The 18,018-nt window shown below is 41.2% G+C and overlaps 2 protein-coding genes across 3 annotated transcripts in view; one reads left to right on the plus strand and one right to left on the minus strand.

The window, feature by feature from the left end:
- stab1 (stabilin 1) overlaps positions 1–18,018 on the plus strand; it is a 111,416-nt gene that overhangs the window by 11,125 nt on the left and 82,273 nt on the right. Inside the window, exons 9-22 of the mRNA XM_031296783.2 lie at positions 1,564–1,700; positions 2,081–2,208; positions 2,536–2,612; positions 3,599–3,721; positions 9,377–9,514; positions 10,072–10,143; positions 10,441–10,554; positions 11,437–11,490; positions 11,893–11,973; positions 12,089–12,247; positions 14,608–14,670; positions 15,407–15,499; positions 17,130–17,216; positions 17,312–17,423. Coding sequence (XP_031152643.1) covers positions 1,564–1,700; positions 2,081–2,208; positions 2,536–2,612; positions 3,599–3,721; positions 9,377–9,514; positions 10,072–10,143; positions 10,441–10,554; positions 11,437–11,490; positions 11,893–11,973; positions 12,089–12,247; positions 14,608–14,670; positions 15,407–15,499; positions 17,130–17,216; positions 17,312–17,423 — 1,438 coding nt within the window. The remainder of the gene's footprint in view (positions 1–1,563; positions 1,701–2,080; positions 2,209–2,535; positions 2,613–3,598; positions 3,722–9,376; positions 9,515–10,071; positions 10,144–10,440; positions 10,555–11,436; positions 11,491–11,892; positions 11,974–12,088; positions 12,248–14,607; positions 14,671–15,406; positions 15,500–17,129; positions 17,217–17,311; positions 17,424–18,018) is intronic.
- Positions 4,305–7,592, minus strand: LOC116047798 (tripartite motif-containing protein 35-like). Of its 2 annotated transcripts, none has more exons than XM_031296785.2 (2): positions 7,466–7,585; positions 4,305–7,312 (listed from the first exon to the last, which is right to left on the minus strand). In XM_031296785.2, the coding sequence occupies exon 2, from the start codon at positions 7,293–7,295 to the stop codon at positions 5,892–5,894; it is 1,404 nt and encodes a 467-aa protein (XP_031152645.1). In that variant the 5' UTR covers positions 7,296–7,312; positions 7,466–7,585; the 3' UTR covers positions 4,305–5,891. The 2 variants fall into 2 exon arrangements, with proteins under 2 accessions (XP_031152645.1, XP_031152644.1); XM_031296784.2 differs by having other exon boundaries at positions 4,307–7,312; positions 7,436–7,592.

The raw sequence follows: 18,018 nt of genomic DNA on the forward strand, positions 1-18,018 counted from the left end.
GAACCAGGAGAGAATCAACACAGCGAGTTGATATCAGAACAAGTATAAACGAGTTAATATTAAAGGTCCAATATGTAATACTGACAGCTAGCGTTTAAAATGGTTGAGCAGTCCAAATTCAAAATACTGAAAAGAGTCGTCTCCCCCGATCCCCTCCTCCCCAGCCAAGTTATTGGGAGTTGCCAGGTTGAGAATGCTAAACCCAATGTCACACAATGTCAATTTTAGCTTGATGCTAGTTTGGCATTGCTAGACATAACTTTACAGCGCAGCGGAGTTGCTAGAGGCCAGATGACAGTCACCTTTCATTGACTAACCTCAACAACGGCCGCTAAAAAGGCCGCGACCTTGCAGAGCTTTGTGCCCGACTGACAGCCACCTTTTTTCGGCTTAACGTCACTGCAACATCCGCTAAAAAGACCGCCACCTCACGGTCGTCTGTACCCAGGGCACAGTCACTGTCTGTCAGCTATGCCCGCTGAACAGAAGCAGGGGAACAATTTTGGCAGGAGGGAGATTGTCGGTACTACTACTTCCAGACCCGTTACACAGCTTGTCTATACACTGTGTCAGTACATTACACATTATGGTTGCATGCTAGTTTGTAAGAAAGTGGGAATCATTTTGCTGTCCAACATATCCTAACCTTGAAGCTGGCGATGGTAACGTTAGCCACAATAACATAACATAACGTTTCATACATCGCAAAGCGACCTGTAGAGAACACTGTGTCCCAATCCAACAATTCAGGCTACTGGGTGTTTTGCCAAAGTTAAATTGCATGTTTCCATTATGAGGAAGTCAAACTTGCAGTTTCTGGCATATGTCATGGATCCTACATTAGCAGTTAGCGTGTATTAGCATGGTCGCGTTAGCACCAGTCAGGATCACTTCACCGGCTGTGTCTAATTTCTTTTTGCTAGTAACCAACTCTTATACTCTATATAATTTAATGGGAGCACATGAATGTTGAAATGAATGAAAATTACTATCCTTACATTAGCCGTAATACAAATGAATGAAGCTCAATGCTTACCTGTTTAGGAGGAAATTAGTCAACTCATTGTCCTTTTAGGCTCTAAGCTGTCTCCATCTTTTAAATGCATCTCCAATATTTACCAGTGTTTTACCTCGTCTCTGGTTATGCAACAGTTTAGAAAGATGGCAAGTTTCTTTTTTTAGGGCTGGTAGAATGAATCTATCTCCATTGATCCCGATCGTTTGTTTGCTGCTTCCATGGCTGTACTACTTTGTGTTTTTACAGGTATATCTGGCAACCCGGCCCGGCTGTCAAAACAGGCAGTTGATACCAACACACAGGCCAAAAGACAAACAGACATTCCGTCACGGAACGGAAATTCCAAAAAAGAGAAAATACTGGCTATAGCATTGTTGTCAGAAATCATAGTATTTCAGCTTAGCATGTTTCCTTAATATCTGATGACACATTGTGGTCATTTTTTGATTAAATACAGTAAATATATTACATATTGTACCTTTAAATCCAGAATTGAATCCAGAGTTAAATCTTGAATCTTTCTTTTCTGTCTGTTTGTCTTGCAGTCCAGCTGCGAGTGTATGTTTGGCATGTCCCCTGTAGGTGGCAACGCTGAGTTTGGTTGTCAGCTGGTCTCTGCCTGCTCAGCGGACACCTGTGACCCCACAGCTGACTGTCAAACTAAACTGGATGGACAGCCCAGGTCAGACACACAAACACTTTGTCTGTCTTTTGCTCTCTAGAATTAGAGCTAGATCCAGATCTAGACACAAGACTAGAACTAGACAAGGACTAGAACCAGAAGTATACCCAGAGCCAGTTTCTTAGTTTTTCTTTGTCTTTCTCTCTTCCTCTCCAACACGGCTTCTCTCTTTCTCTCTGTTGCTCTCTAGAATAAGACCAGATCTATACCCAAAATCCAAAATATATGGCACACACGCCGGATGTCAGGCAATTATCTTGAAAATGCACTTCCGACTCAAGACTAGCCAATGTTAGACACTGTTACTCTTTTAGATTTTTTTGTCTGAATATGTGTGTATTGTTGTACAGTAGTGTCATTAGTTTCCCCCTCTCTCTCAGGTGTGTTTGTGATGCGGGTCGGATTGGTGACGGATGGCGTTGCTATGGTAACCTGATGGAGCGGCTGATAGAGCTGGACAGGAGTGGAAGCCAGAGAGAAAATCTGACCGGCGCCATCGCTATGTTTGGTAAAATAACCACAAATACACTGTAAAAAAATGTTCTTATACTAAACTGAACTGAACTGTTTTCAGTCTTGTGAATTACTGGCTCAACATAAATTCAATTCAATTAGATTCCTCAAATTGGTAATATGATTAAAGACCAACTTATAATTTTTCTTTCTGGATTATATTTATGAAAGCACAATTACGACCAAAACTGTATTCATTAAAAAAAACAGTGACACCACAGACTTATGTCTTTAACATTATTTGTAAAATAAGACACGTAATTTTTCGACTTGCCTCTACTCTACAACCTTTGACCTTTGGTATATGTGTGTGTGTTTTCAGAGAAAGGCTGTTCACTGCTGCTGAGTCACAACGGACCATTCACAGCTTTCATCCCCCTGCTGAAAACCCCTCTGACTGTAGGTCGTCTGTCTGTCTGTCTGTCTGTAGATAACGCCCTGACTGTCTATTTCACTCTACCATTTCATAGTTCCATCAGCTGTGACTAGCAGCTCTAGAGCTCGCTTTGTTTGTCCACAAAAATGTCCACACCCTTTGGCGGCCACATTTCTTTTTAGCCCTAAGAGGCTGAAATTTGCCATGGAGGTCACGTGTGAGTTAGGGTTGTGTGTGTGTGTGAATGCATGAGTGTACACGGTCGCAGCCATTGCCAATATGTGCTTGTTTTATTGATCTCGTCAATGTTCCTTTAGCACAGAAACACAGAAGTGCACTGGATATTGTAACCATACTATAGATTGTTGAGTCTATGAAGCATTTCAGCTGTGAAATCAGCTTTTTGGCTCTAAAGAAGTGTCAATCAAAGCTGTTTAAAATTCAGCAGGTTGGTGCAGGTTTCCTTTGAAAATTATTGAAATCAAGCTGTACATAATATACAGACCATATACAAAACCAGACAAAGCTACTGACCACAGGACCACACCAGAGGCTGCTGAGAGAGCCTCCACATGGCTATGGAGTGATCTGGGGTGCCTGATTAATTCTGGGCAAAGCAGAAAGTTAAAAGACCCAAAACACCCTTTGAACCCAGAGTAAATCTCAGATGTATCTCAGAATAATTTTTATATAATTAATAATTTTTAATAATAATTTTTTTTGTTTTTTGTATTAATTTAATTAATAAAATAATTTTTAATTAAATATGTCTCTTTTTACTGTGAGTGACATGCCAAGTGAAATGTATTTTGTTGTTGCATCAGTTGGACTTCTGTTGGATTCCCTTCATTCACAGTTTGCAGCTTTGTTTAATCTCCCAGTTTTGAGCCTTTAAAACTTTTGCTCTTTATATATTTTGGAAAAGAGAGAGTGCAGCAACTACAAGGTAGAAAATGATCAATAAATAGATTCCAGTGTATTGATCTACTCACCTACACTGTCTCTACAGGGCGTAAATGAGGAGCTGGTGTGTAAAAACCACCTGATCCTGGGTCAGCACCTCTACAAGGATTTGGAGGGACGTGACTTCAACCTGTATGGAGGAGCCACATTGAGGAGCAAAGACAACAAGGTAACACAACTCTTTGAACTAGATAAGTTAATGACATAAACATAGGCGGACTGGTAATCTGGCAATTCTGGCGAATGCCAGAAGGGCCGATGAACTCTTGGGCCGATTTGGTCTGCTGGAAAAAAGAAAAAAATGTGGCAACACTGGAATTTCACACTAGTTTGACAAAATTATGCAAGTTTATTTATTTATTGCCATGGTAGTTTATTTGAAAGTTTTATGAATTGCTCCAGTGTGTGTAATATTTAATTATGAAAGCCTGTAAATGCGCCTCATGCTGCTATAATCTCACGTGAGGCTGTTTTTAGCAATTATAAAGTGAATAATGTCCCCATCTGAAATTGGGCCGGTAAGGGACGGATTTGCCAGGGCCAAATTTTTGTCCCAGTCCGCCGCTGGACATAAAACTGAAACCGTTTAGTCCTCACATATATAATGTAAAGATTTACAATGATTTGGAGTTCAGAGGACATTGTTTAGTTTTAATGTACTGATGTGACTGTAAACGCTTCATGTCGTTGACCTGCATCTTAAAAAGTTAAAACCGTAGTATGAATGTTTAGCAGTCAGCACAGCCAAACTGTAGATGGAAGAAAGTTTCCAGTGATCCTGATGATGGAAAAGTCATCATGAGGTACAGTATACATGTTGAAACTGCCTAGATAGTTGAAGATGATCACAAGGACACAACACACAATCAATGAAAATGGTTATTTTTTAAACTTAATTTTATTGGTCCCATAATCAGCATAATCCAAAGAAAAATTTGGTCAGATTCCTAATTTTGTTGAAGTCAATTGTATTTGTATAGCACAAAACCACCAACCCCATCATTTCGCAAGTGTTAGACAGTATTTTAAGTTCTAAAATTAAACATGCATTCACTGTTTGTCTTATTTTGGAAAACATAAAAAGGATTTTGTTTGAAAAACATGTTTTAATGATTTAAAGAGTATATATGAATAGAACATTTCCATTCCCATACAAATTTCCCATTTGCATTATTTATTTAACAGTATAATATACAGTGCTTTCCTCAAAAACATGTATAGACTAATACAAAAGTAATCCCTCTCAATCGTCACATATGTAATAGTCTATATCGACGACATTTCATTTACGGGATTGTTCAGGTGCCACTGGAGATGTCTCTCATTTTCGGCCCGGATGTCCCTCACCTTCCGCTTTCTTTGTGTTGCCATCCTAAACTCTGGTTGATTCGGGAAACATCCTCCAAGCATGAACCGTCAATCAAATTATATTGATCTAGAGTAAAATTCTCATCACACACTCGACAGCCATTTTTATTCCAGAGCTCTCCTCCTTACATGCACATGTTCCACCAAAACAAGTTCCTTACTGAGGTCTGGCAATGCGAGACTACATATGTAATGACCCACTAGAAGTGTGTGGTGGTGTCTGTAGCTGCAGAGACCCTGCCCTCTGCCTGGATCTTTTCTTCTTATTTCGGAGAGCCAGGACCATGGTCGGGACGCTTCTGGCCGTCAACAAAGAGCCTTTGGGCCCCACGTGGATGTGTAACCCCCAGCCAAAAACAGTGTTCTAATTTTCCAACCACCATTTGCCCTTTGTGTCTCATACTGACGCAAAACCTTAACTTGACACAGACACACAGAATACAGGCATGATGAAGCTCTGCATTCACTCAGAATCCAATAATTGCTGCAAGACAATAAGGAAAGAGACGTATATTCCTCTGAATAACTCACAACATCATATGTAAATATAACCTGGGGGTGTGGGTTAGGTATAAAATCCTTAATCACAGTATACACTATTTGATTTTGGGAAATCTCTAATGCAACACGAGTTAATTTCTTTGTGATTTTTGCAAAAAATGAATTGCCACATTGCTACCAAAAGTCATAGCACACCATTCCCAATACTGTATATCCTGCCATCCTAGTATTTGTATAATCTTAGTAATATGTGCCTTGACAAACAAGCACACAACTTGTGAAAATAAAATGATTGAGCTTCATCACATTGATCCAATAATCCTTTAAATCCAACATTGCCCTAATATGCAGCAGTATACCCAGTGGCCTAATACAACCAGAGATATTAATAAAAGACACATTGGTAAATGGTCAAAAAAAATCTGTGACAGTTGACAGACTTCGTCTCACGGTACATATAGTCATATTGGTCACCCTATCATATTAATCTGATTCTCCTTCACTGATAAAATCTTCAGTGGAAGGGGATTCTCAGTGTAAATGTATGGAAACAGGGTGCCAGTAAAAGTGTGTGTGAAGGTGTGTATGTGTGTGTTAGTATCAAGATTAAAGAAAGACAGCTTTCCTTTGTCAAAGTCGAGATGAACTGTGATCCTCCGGAGCGGCTTCTTCACTGGCAGATCTTCCTCTGGATCTGACGTGCAGAACGCTGTGAATTTACTGTTAGAGAACAAAATTCTCCACAATACAGATTGAAGGCGTCCGTTCATCTGGATGTACTCGCCCAACATTCCCAGCTCCCAGTCCTTGTTGTCTCCAACCTCCACGCTCCAGCTGTGAGTCCCTGAGTTAAAGCCTTCCGAGCCCAGGACAGAGCAGGAGAATTTTATCCTCTCCGGGTTTTTTGGAAGCCCTTGTGGCTCTCCAGATCTCACACTGGTCAGATCTCCAGACACGACAAGTTCTGGGTCAGCAGTGTTAGGATCCAGAATCACAGGAGTGTAGGAGACCCTCTCCTCCATCTTGTTCCAAATGTTGAAGCTCAGGTTGCCCAGGTGTTTGACCACATCTATCAGCGCTCCTGAGATCAGCTGTGGATCATCCAGCAGGGGCAGCTGCTGGACTCTTTCCACAGCAGCCTTGTAGTTCTGCAGGAAAGAGACGTCTTCAGCTCTCAGCCTCTCCTCTGTGGCTCTGACTGTGTCTGAAAGAGCTGCTATCTCTCTGCTCAGAGCCTCAATCTTCTCCTTCATCCTCTGACTCTTCTGCTCCTCTTCCACCCTCAGAGCACAGATCCTGGCCTCCTCTTCCTCTTCTAGAAACTGGTGAAGCTTCTTAAACTGCTGCCTAATCTGCTTCTCTGTGTGTCCGGCCTGGACCTTAATGTGTTCTGCTGTTTGATCACAGTTTCCTTTAACTTCTTTAAAGAACTTCAGTTTCTCCTGTAAGGGCTTCAGAAATTTCTGGAGCTCCTCTTTGTGATCCTGTGCAGCTTCATCGATGGGTCTGAATCTGTGGTTATGGTGAGTTTTTGAATCTCTACAGATGACACACACAGGTTGCTGATGGTCCAGACAGAAGAGTTTGAGTTTCTCAGAGTGCAGACTGCAGAGAGTCTCAGACCCTGCTGAACCTCTCTTTCTTTCTTTCTTCAAAAGGAAGGACTCACACAGGTTCTTTAATGCAAGATTACGAGGCGGATCACTCTTTGAAGATCTTCTCTTACAGCATGGACACTCACGTATTTGTTTCCCCCTCCACCATTTCTGCAGACAATCTTTACAGAAGCTGTGGCTACATGACAGAACAACAGGGTTTTTGAAGATGTCATGGCAGACAGGACAGGAAAGATCCTCCTCTGATCTGGAAGACATTTTGTCTCTGAGTGAAGCTGAAAACAACAAGCAGAACGGAACGTCAGTCAGTCTAGAAATTTACTTTCACTTTGAGTTGTGCCTCGCCCAGGTGATTATATGGAATTAGTAGCAGGTTGAAGTTCAAGTATTCAGTATACCAGTAATTCCAGTGTTCCCAGTGTTCCCACCTGCAGCTGTCCTCTCAGTGGACGTGATACTTTTGGTGCTAAAATGAATATTATTGTTTGCCTGTCTGTCTCAGTGTGCGTCTCCTCTCAGGAACACAAAATGATAAGCTGTTTCCTGATTGTCTGTGTTGAGTCAGTGAGGGGGTGGAGCTTTGTCAAGCTTTTTCTCCTGACTGCAAAACAGCTAGAAATCTCCTAAGTGGGCCCCCTTCTAGCAGCAAAGAAGGGGGCCCATTTAGGGGGGTTTAGGGGCAGCAGGTGGTGCACTGTATAGTTTAGTATAGTATAGGGTTTATGGTTTAAAGGGGTTTATAGTTCTCCTTGCAAAACGTGCCAATATGTGTGGCCATCAGGGGCCCCTTTTTCTGGGGGGCCCCAAGCATTTTCCTGGTTTGCTTCTTCTGCGTGCGTCCCTGTTTTTGGGGAACAAAAGCGTTCATTAAGAAAGTTAAATTGTTTATTTCATTTTATTTATTTAATTTATTAGGATCCCCATTAGCTTTAGCCGAAAGCAGCAGCTATTCTTCCTGGGGTCCACGCCAAACACAACACTCTATAAATGACAGTAATCACAATCACAAAAAAAGATTTCACCACCACCACAAAAACAACAACAATGCACAAAACACAATACAACACAGGACCCAGCTTTAGTCAGTGAAAATCTTGGCGCTTCCTGTGAGGATGACACACAAAATCATGAAGCGTTTACACTAAAAGATGTTTGTTTTTTTTTATATTTTTTCCCGATTTGTTTGTAGTAATATTTGTCTTTTGGTAAAACAGAGCCTCTGGCAGCAGTCGGTCTGCAGAGCCCTGAAGCCCCGCCCTTGCTGCTGCACAACAGCGGTCCTTACGGTTTATTCCAAGTTTATTAATATTGAACATGTCACATATGCACCTGCACCAAATGTAACACTGTGCACGTCCTTGGGTAGCTATACACCTGCAAAGTGTGAAGTAGAAGGGATGAATGGTTCTCGAGATATTAGGAAAGAAAAATAACACACACACACACACACACACACACACACACACACACACACACACACACACACACACACACACCTTGCTTTTTTGTTAGATGACCGATCATGTTTCATTAGTTTCCAGTGATTTTTGGAGATATCTGAGAGTTCTGCCACCACTCCAATACAATAGTGAAATTGAGTTGAATTTAGTTTGTACTGCTGAGATCATGTTTACGTGCAGTTGATAATTAATCAGATTTCTCTCCTCACCACTAATATGTGACACTGTTGCACATTTGGACCAACAAAACAATGAAATGAAATATTCTGGATTTAATTGTTTTGATGCACTGTCAGCAAATTGTACTATACAGTAATGAGGATTCCTTTTTACAATGCCACACTGCTACCATATGTTCCCTATCTGAAGTTTCTGTCATACACATTTTATGTAAAAACACCTGTTAGAAATCAGGCTACATGTCTTCTTCACACATCTTAAAGCAAAAATTCTATCAGGTAGAGGACAAAGTCTTATCAGATGGGGGTCCGTGGTCTAATTTGTGTCAGTTTAGGATTCCTTAATGTGAAAAAGATCTGAGAACCACTGCTTTATGCTACACAATAACAAAACAAAAATTATTTATCATGATGTAGTACGAAGGATGAGTTGAGTAGTCTTACAGCCTGAGGAAAGAAGCTGCTCTGTAATCTGTTGGTCCTTCAAAGGTGGGGCAGACTTGGCAGCTGACTCTGTTGACGAGATCAAAGCAAATATTAAAGGTGTTAAGCTCATCTGGCAATGTGGCCTTACACATCAGCCTAAACCTGGATTCTTATTTTCCAATGTTTAAGAAATCAGCTAATTGCAGAAAGTCTCAATAACCAGGTCACTTAAGTACACATAAACACACTGCTTATCTCTGTCTGGTTGATGTAGAGGTTCATCCTGATGGACAACCCCAGCAGACTGTACACCGTCATCCAGGAAGACCTCCCAGCAGCCAATGGGATCATCCACATCATCGACCGGCCAATCACAAACACACTTTCTGACAGGCCTCTTCGTGATGAGCAGGTGAGTTAAAGGGTCACTTTACCAAAAACTCCACACTGAGGTTAACACAATTATTTTGCCTTAACTGAGTTAGAGTTGGGGGCTAACACCCTTCACTTTAATCAGCAGGTGGCAAGCAAGACACTGGAACTCTGCTTGGGTCTGGAGAAGTTGTACTGTAGCATTTATTCACTGAGAAATAGCCTAAACTGTACACACACTGCACTACTACATTTACAACATGTTACTGCTAACTGCTAACTCTCTCTCTCTCTCTCTCTCTCTCTCTCTCTCTCTCTCTCTCTCTCTCTCTCTCTCTCTCTACCTTGACACACACAACATAAACATAAGTTATTCCTTCAAGGAGTTTGCTAGTGGTATAACACATTTAAATTTTTAATATTCACATCATCTTTAAAATAAATTACCCAATGTGGCGGAAAACCTTTTTATGTCCAGTTAAATGTATACCAGATGATTCCCTGCTAACTGCATTAGGGTTATTAAAACAATGCAGTCTACATAGCAGCCTATGAAAGTAAATGTCAGTCATTTGATTATCTTTTTCTTGTGTCCAGTTTGCTGATAAGACTATCGGAGAGATTCTGACTAAGGATGAAAAATACAACCGCTTCCTGTCTCTGGTTGATGTGAGTATTTTGTTCTGGCCAATAACATACAGATGTTTGCTTTTATCCCCACATGAGAAGAAATCAGTTGAATGTTATTGATCAGTAAGATGAAGCAGTCCTGATTCTTCTCTCCTGAACAGTGATTGTCCAATCATAGCTTAGCAACCACTACTAGTCACAGCAGGTCTGTCAGTCTTTCAACTTCTTCACATGTTGAAGCAGGTTGCGTGGTGTAGTAACGGAGAGATAGGCAGCATTTAAAGAGTTTTGAGGTTCATGTCTTTTGTGTGTGTGTGTGTGTGTGTGTGTTTGTAGAACTGTGGGTCACCGCCCCCCTTGCATGGTCCAGGGCCCCTGACTGTGTTCGTCCCCACCAATCAGGCTGTGGACAAATCCAGAGACGGCAGCATCTTGTACATGCTTAATGACGTAGGTGTAAATAGTACTTATCTTTTAATTTGTTTAGTGTATTTGTGATTAGTGCAGATAACATACAGGTCACTTTAAAGGTCCCATGGCATGAGAATTTCACTTTATGAGGTTTTTTAACATTAATATGAGTTCCCCCAGCCTGCCTATGGTCCCCCAGTGGCTATAAATGGTGATAGGTGTAAACCGAGCCCTGGGTATCCTGCTCTGCCTTTGAGAAAATGAAAGCTCAGATGGGCCGATCTGGAATCTTGCTCCTTATGATGTCATAAGGAGGAAGGTACCTCCCCTTTCTCTGCTTTGCCCGCCCAGAGAATTTGGCCCACCCATGAAAGAGAGAGAGACATCATGGCTTTCAAACGAGCAAAGTGGCAGTTGGTCAAGGCCACACCCCCATTCTCCACCTTGCCGCCCCTCTCTCTCCTCCTCAATAGCTACAGACACAGAAATGGCACATACTAAGGAAAGCTCATTGTGGGACTGGCTCTAGTGGCTGTAATTCTGTACCAAGGCTGAATTTTGGGAAAGAGACTTCAGATACAGTATTAGGGGACCACTAAGGACTATATAAAAGTATCCAAAGAGCACCATGTCATGGGACCTTTAAATGATAAAGAAGATGAAAACCGTTAACTCTTTCACTTCCTGACACTGTCTGTGCCTCTCAACCCCAAAACCATTGGTTCCTATTGAAGATGTCAATCTCAAGAAATGGCTCACCAATATCCAGTTTTATTTAAAAAAAAAAAAAAGGCTCAGTAATTTCCGAACATAATGTCAGCAACCACCCCAGCTACCAATTGTTAGCATTTTTTTGGCTATCATTATGCTTATGTGAGGATTATCAGGATTTTTTAATGATATTCTGCTCTTTTTTACAAGGCCAAACATAAACTTCAGGAACTCCTCAGACACCATGTTTTCTTCCGGGCTGCGGTAAGACACACACGCTCCCTCCATCAATTTATCCATCCATCAGTTTTCCCTTCCAACTTCTTTCTTCCTTTTTGTCTTTTTTACTCTGCTTGCAAAGAAAGCGTAGAAAGAAATGCTTTTCTGTCCAACCCGTTGGTCCAGAGCAAGATATGTCATAATCTAACAGGCCACATCTACACGTATTATTCTTTGTAGGCAAATTTTCCTATTTCCTGATCACATTCCTGCTCTTCAGAGCATAAACCCTTTAGATGTAATGCCCCCATGACCTTTCCTTTAACGCCACCATCAGGACAAACTTTACATTTTTAGTTCCGCTGCTGTTGAGGCACTAAGAATATTGTTTTTTCTGTCCAACACCTTTTGTGTGTTTTTGTTGATGATTATTTTTTCTGTCTGTAGCTGACAGTCGACGAGTTGGCTACTCTCCCTCAGATTCAGACGATGGCCAATCAGATTGTCACCATCACTGTGTCCAATGATGTAAGTGTCTCTGATTGGTTCTTCACTCATAATGTGACTTGTTTCCTGACTAATTTACTGAAATATTAGCAGTTTCCATTAACGCTAGGTTCCCCCCCCCACCTTCCCTCTCCAGGGTGAAATCCTACTGGGCGAAAAGGGCGTCCGTCTGGCGAGCACCAACATTGTGGCGTCCAACGGGATCATCCATATGATTGAGGGGCTTCTGTACCCGCCATCCATCCTCCCCATCCTGCCTCATCGCTGTGACGTCATCGAGAGCAAGATCACCGTGGTGAGCAGCGGGAGGCAGAGAGTCAAATCAAACTCTGACAACAAACAAACAAACAAACAGTAACACACACAGACTCTGAATCAAACTCAGTGAGAGCTGCAGAGTTAACAGGCCAATTCATTATAAGATTTGTCTAGTCTTTATTGACGACATTTCATTTCCAGGATTGTTCAGGTGCAAACGGAAAATCCGCCAAATGTCCCTAATTTTGGGCTGGATGTCTGTTACCTTCCGCTTTCTTTATGTTGGCATTTTATGAGGCATTTTATGAGGATTTATGAGGACTATGGTTAACTGCTCCTCAGATCTCTGCAGGGTAAATCCAGACAGCTAGCTAGACCATCTGTCTAATCTTTTTTCTCTCGCACGACTAAAACAACCTTTGAATGTACACATGTTCCACCAAAACAAGTTCCTTCCCGAGGCTATTTTGCAGCGGCAGCGTTGCTCCGCCCAGCACTTAGTGCCTCCCAAGATGATTATGATTGGTTTGAAGAAATGCCGATAAACCAGAGCACGTTTTTCTCCCATCCCAGAATACTGTGTGGACTAGCCAGACCCTCCTCCGCCGCGCTGTGGAGGAAGGGCTGGCAATGAGAGACTAAAATTTGTCTAACAGTAGCTAACTAGCTCACAGTGGCTAACGTTTTAATTTTTTATTTATTTTATTTTACACACACTGTTGTCAGATTAGGCTTTTTTTTGCCTAGTTCAGCTACATTTTATTTGATTGGACAGGTTAAAATGGTTTTAGGGTGCTTGTGATAATTCTTTCACCATTTTGGCATTTTCAACTGCTGAAAAATGATCGGCTGCATTCTAATGAATCTGCCTCTGCCCCCTCTCCTCCAATTAGAACAGGTATAATTAATACTGATGGGGCATGGCTCGACACGCAATGACTGATGGCCGACAAAATCAAATGGTGTTTTAGTTTATTACAACTAGGCTAAAACCTTTTTTCCTATTACAATTATTATTTGGTTGCGGGGTTACGGGACGCCATTGTACAGCGGCGACTCTGAACCACGTCTCTTGTTCGAGTCTGACTGGGCACCTGTTGCATGTCATTCCCCTTTCGCTCCACCGCTCTAATTTGCTGTCAGTTCTCTAATTAAAACAGAACATTTTCTCAGAAAGTCATAGCTTTGTAATACAAGCCTTGGTAAAGCAACATAACATCTATTCATATAAGTGAAGATGTTTTCTGTTTAAAGGTCCAGTGTGTAGGAATTTCTCCCATCAAGCGTTGAGATCATATATCGCAATCAACTCTCTCGCACCACGCAGTTCAAAGTACGTATTACAGCTACGGTAGCCTTCACACTTTTTTCTGATGACGCCGGTCTCTTGCTCTTTTCAATATCCTTTATATTTTTCTGGGCGAAGAAGAAAACTCCTGTTCCTGAAATTTGGATTTTGAATACGTGTGGTCCTCCATGTTTCCTTCTTCAAACTTGCCGGGGCCGGGAAGCTACGATACCCATTAGCAGCATTAGCAGCACCTGTGAGTTTATCATGTGACAGCGAAAACGCGAAAGGCGGAGCAGTATGTCCTGTATGTCCCTTACCGGATAAGGTATTTTAAGATGGCGCATGAATATGGAGCGTCTACCCCCAGTTCATGCAAATGTAAAATTTCAAGCCAATAGGAATACTTGGAATTGATGGTGGTGGTAAATATTCATGAAAAAGGACAAGTTTGTGAACGGGCAACACAGATTTTGATAATGAACAACTAAACACGTTACACACTGAGACTTTAATGTGACGTCATTCAAAAACAAATTGGTGGACATAACTTTTCATGATGTAACGCTGGATTTTGGGTTCGCCTAAACTTGTACTAATAAACAGAATATTTCACACTTCTTCTTAGGAACAAACACTGTTTATTTTGCTTCTTGCTCAGCCACGCAACATAACAGGAGGCTTTGAGGGACTGAACTCCTTTACCAGCACCATAGTCTAACCAATTACTCATAAGTATGTCACACTGTTACTGAAGTGTTGACTGTTGTCTAGACGCAGCTTGCAATCATTTCAGACATAACAGAAAAGTATTTCATACAATTCATGTGTTGGATGGACAAAAAAACCCATATTATAAACCAAATAAAAATGGGCTTTTAAAAAGTGTGCACATCTGTCAAGGATTGTAACTCTAATCCATCTACCAGGTACGTCTAACTGACCACTTTAACATGTCAGCAGTGAAAGCAATAGTTGTCATAGACAAATTAGACTTTAATCCGCATCACCAGATTTACAATCAATCACGCAGAGAGATTAAACAGGCCGATAGAAGCTTAAAGCTAACAGCAATGCTAACGTTTTCATTTCTTTTTGTGTGTTTTCAGAGTCCATGTGTTCACTGCAGTTACCTCTATGAGACCGAATGTCCTGATGGCACCACTGAAATGGTACGAACACATCATTATCACTGCAACATTTCTATTCTATTCTGTTCTTTTCTACAGAGCCCCCATAGGGGTCATGCAGTAGACAATCAAATATTGATGTGGAAGTCTGTGCAAACGGATTGATACATCGCAAGTCAGTTTGACAATCCATGAGCAGAGATGAATGAACTGTAAGGTAAAAAAATATATGGATGAGCTATGAGCTTTCAGTAAAGTTGTGTTCATGTGAACAATAACACTTGTGATGTGACCTTTGACCTTCAGAACAAAAGGTTTGAGGGTTAGAAAGTCTTATGGTGATGTATTTTATTATTTATATCCACTGAATGAAAGCACAGATTATAATTGGTGTCAGAAAAATAAAATACTGTAACACCTGTCCTCTCAGAGTGACAGCCAGCCAATCAGAACAGAGTATAAATTATACACTGACAGCTCTAGCAATCAAAAAGGAATTGTGCAACAGTACAGAATATGGGAATTTAGATTATTTTCTGAAAATTAAATACTGTATTACATTCTTCTTTTGAAAGAATTATAATTCCCTGCTTTTGTTCTGATTGCCAGATCCATATTCCAGAAGTTTTGCTTTAAAGGTTCAGCTAAATCATGCATTCAGTTCAGCATTTTCTGCACAGATTTTACCACAATACTTTTCTAACCAATGACACCTGGTGGGTGATATGGACGAGAACAGAAAGCTAACAAATCTCCATTAACAAATCTCTGTCTCCAGGACAGTCATCAGATCGGCTGTGAATACGTCACGTCCCCCCTCAGGCCGACACTCAGTACAGGCTGCGCCAAATTCTGCAACGCCACTAGAAAGGTGAGTTTTATTTTTAGCTTCATTCATCTACATTTCAGCCGTCTTTACTACTAATGGTACCCTGGAAATCCAGAGTTCTCGCGAGAGCACAATTTGAATTTGCTCAACGAGTCACTCTGGCATTGAGTAATGATGCTCATTAACTATGCCCTTGTAGCTGAGCTGCACCAATCACATCGGTGTATCTGATATAGGCAGGCCAGAGGCGAGCTAAATAGATGACGACAGTTTAATCTACCAGTTAGCTCCGCTGGTAGCTAAGCGTTTGGGGCTCTGGATACGTCACCCTGTGTATTGTTCTGATTGGTCGTAGTGTTATCCAATTGCGTGCAGTGAGATTTTCAAATGAGTGATTGGTGCCGCCCCTTGAGTTGGGCCATTTTCATCACTCAATGCCAGTCCCTTAATCTTTCGGATTTGGATCTGGATTTCCAGGCTATACTAATGGTGCCTTCACATCACTGTGTTCCTTCCTCTTGCTGTAGAACATGCAGAGACTCTAACAGAGTTTCAGAGATCACTGGTTTTGACATTTACTGACACTTTCACAAATGGTAGAACCCGGTGGAGCTGGACATTTTTGTTTATCACTCTCTTCTTGTTCCCTTAGATTGGTGTTAAAATGGAGAAAAATTTAGTTCAGAATTTTGAAAAACACAACCATGTTCAAGTTATTTTTAGTGAAAATATAGTGTCTGTTGATTTCTGCCAGCCGTTGCACAGCTTCAGCAGCGTCCCAGACAGGCATATGGACAGGAACAGGTGAATGCGTCCTGAGCTGCGCTCTAGACAGCATAACTCAAACTCAGTGCTTCAGTTTACATTAACTGTGTCAGGCTCGGGTCAGGTTCAGACCTAAACAGATTGTCTATTGTGTGTGGGTCGAGCTTGGTTACTACTCTCTCGTTGGAACTGAAGTATGGGGCCTGTGCCTCAGTTCACTCTGACTATCATTACTCCCATGCTCTGGTTCCACTGGCTCCTCCCACAGAACGTCATCCTCGCTGCCTGGAGGCTTGCTATTTGGCACCATCTGTTGTGAATGTATACTGACATTTATAAGTCTAGACCCCGAATATGAGACCGCCCCTACTTTTTTATACGTATTTCCAGGAAAGAAAACACAGTTTATATTTGGGCCAATACGTTAGTTACGTAGAAACAGAGAAATACAAAATGAATCCTTTAGTGACCACCTACCAATCCCCTTTGCACAAATCAGAAATGTCACTAGAATCTCACTGAAATCTAGAGGACATGATAAATGAAAAAAAGATTAGATGACAATTTGGCTATAATCAATATTTTTGTATTACAAAAAAAAAGAACAACATGACTACTTGTATGTGAATAGGGTCACTTGTAATAATGAAACCAAAGATTTTTATCACTCTCTACTGAGCTTTAAGATGTTTTTCAGTCCATTGTTTTGGTCTTTGCTCACAACAACTAGAGGGAGAGTATGGTGTGACCACAACCAGAAAGTTAGAAAAAGAACAACCCACCAATTTCTAAAAGACCCTACTGACACAGAGTCGATGGTTTTACTGTGCAGATCCCAGCAGTCAAATGGTGAAATAGTCCTTATCTTTAAAGTGTGTGTGTGTGTATGTGTTTGTTTGTTTAACAGGTAGCACAGTGTTGTAAAGGTTTCTATGGTCCGGACTGTAAACCCTGTATTGGAGGATTCCAGCATCCCTGCTACGACAAAGGAACGGTGAGCGAAAAACAAACAACTCTCACTAAAGCATTTGTCAGCTGATGTGTTTTATTTTTATTTTTTTTCAATTTTATTTTCTTTACCACATGCAGTGTTTTGACGGTATCCACGGCAACGGCTCGTGCAGCTGTCAGCCAGGCCTCAGGGGTGTCGCCTGTCACATCTGTGCGGATCCATCCAAGCACGGAGACAACTGTGATGAAGGTTACCGATCCTCCGCATTTGAAGAGCAACTTAACACTTTAACTCTTTCTCTTCATTCACTACTTCCTATATAATAGACACTCAGTAGTTAACTCTATAGGGAGTGGCAGATTGAGATTTCAGACACCTGTTAATCATTATTGTTTTGTGTCTTGTCACTGACAGCTGTAGAGTCTCACAACAGTAATTGTCCCATTTATAAAATGCAGAGCATTGCATTGTCCATGCCATGGACACTACTTTATTTGTTCCATTGTATACTGTATATTTGAGGACACTATATACTGCAGTGGATACATTTACAAACTCAGAATGTGGACACTCAACTAAAATAGAGGACAGTAAATATAGTGCACTAGTAAATAGGGAGTGATTTTGGGCACGGACTAAAAGTCTAGAGCCATGCTAATGACTTGTTGTATCTGTACTTAGGCACAGCAGTGCTCTGAGCTAAATGCTAACATGCTCACAATGATATAGGCATATAGCTTATAGGCATGTTAGCATGTTCACCATCTTACTGTAGCGTGTTAGCATGCTAACATTTGCCAATAAGCACTAAACACAAAGTACTGTACTGATGGGAATGCCATTA

The sequence above is a fragment of the Sander lucioperca genome, chromosome 16, assembly GCF_008315115.2.
Source record: "Sander lucioperca isolate FBNREF2018 chromosome 16, SLUC_FBN_1.2, whole genome shotgun sequence".
NCBI lineage: Eukaryota > Metazoa > Chordata > Actinopteri > Perciformes > Percidae > Sander > Sander lucioperca.

Bases quoted from the DNA above. Each gene is read 5' to 3' on its own strand.
- LOC116047798 (XM_031296785.2), bottom strand. From the start codon at position 7,295: ATGTCTTCCAGATCAGAGGAGGATCTTTCCTGTCCTGTCTGCCATGAC.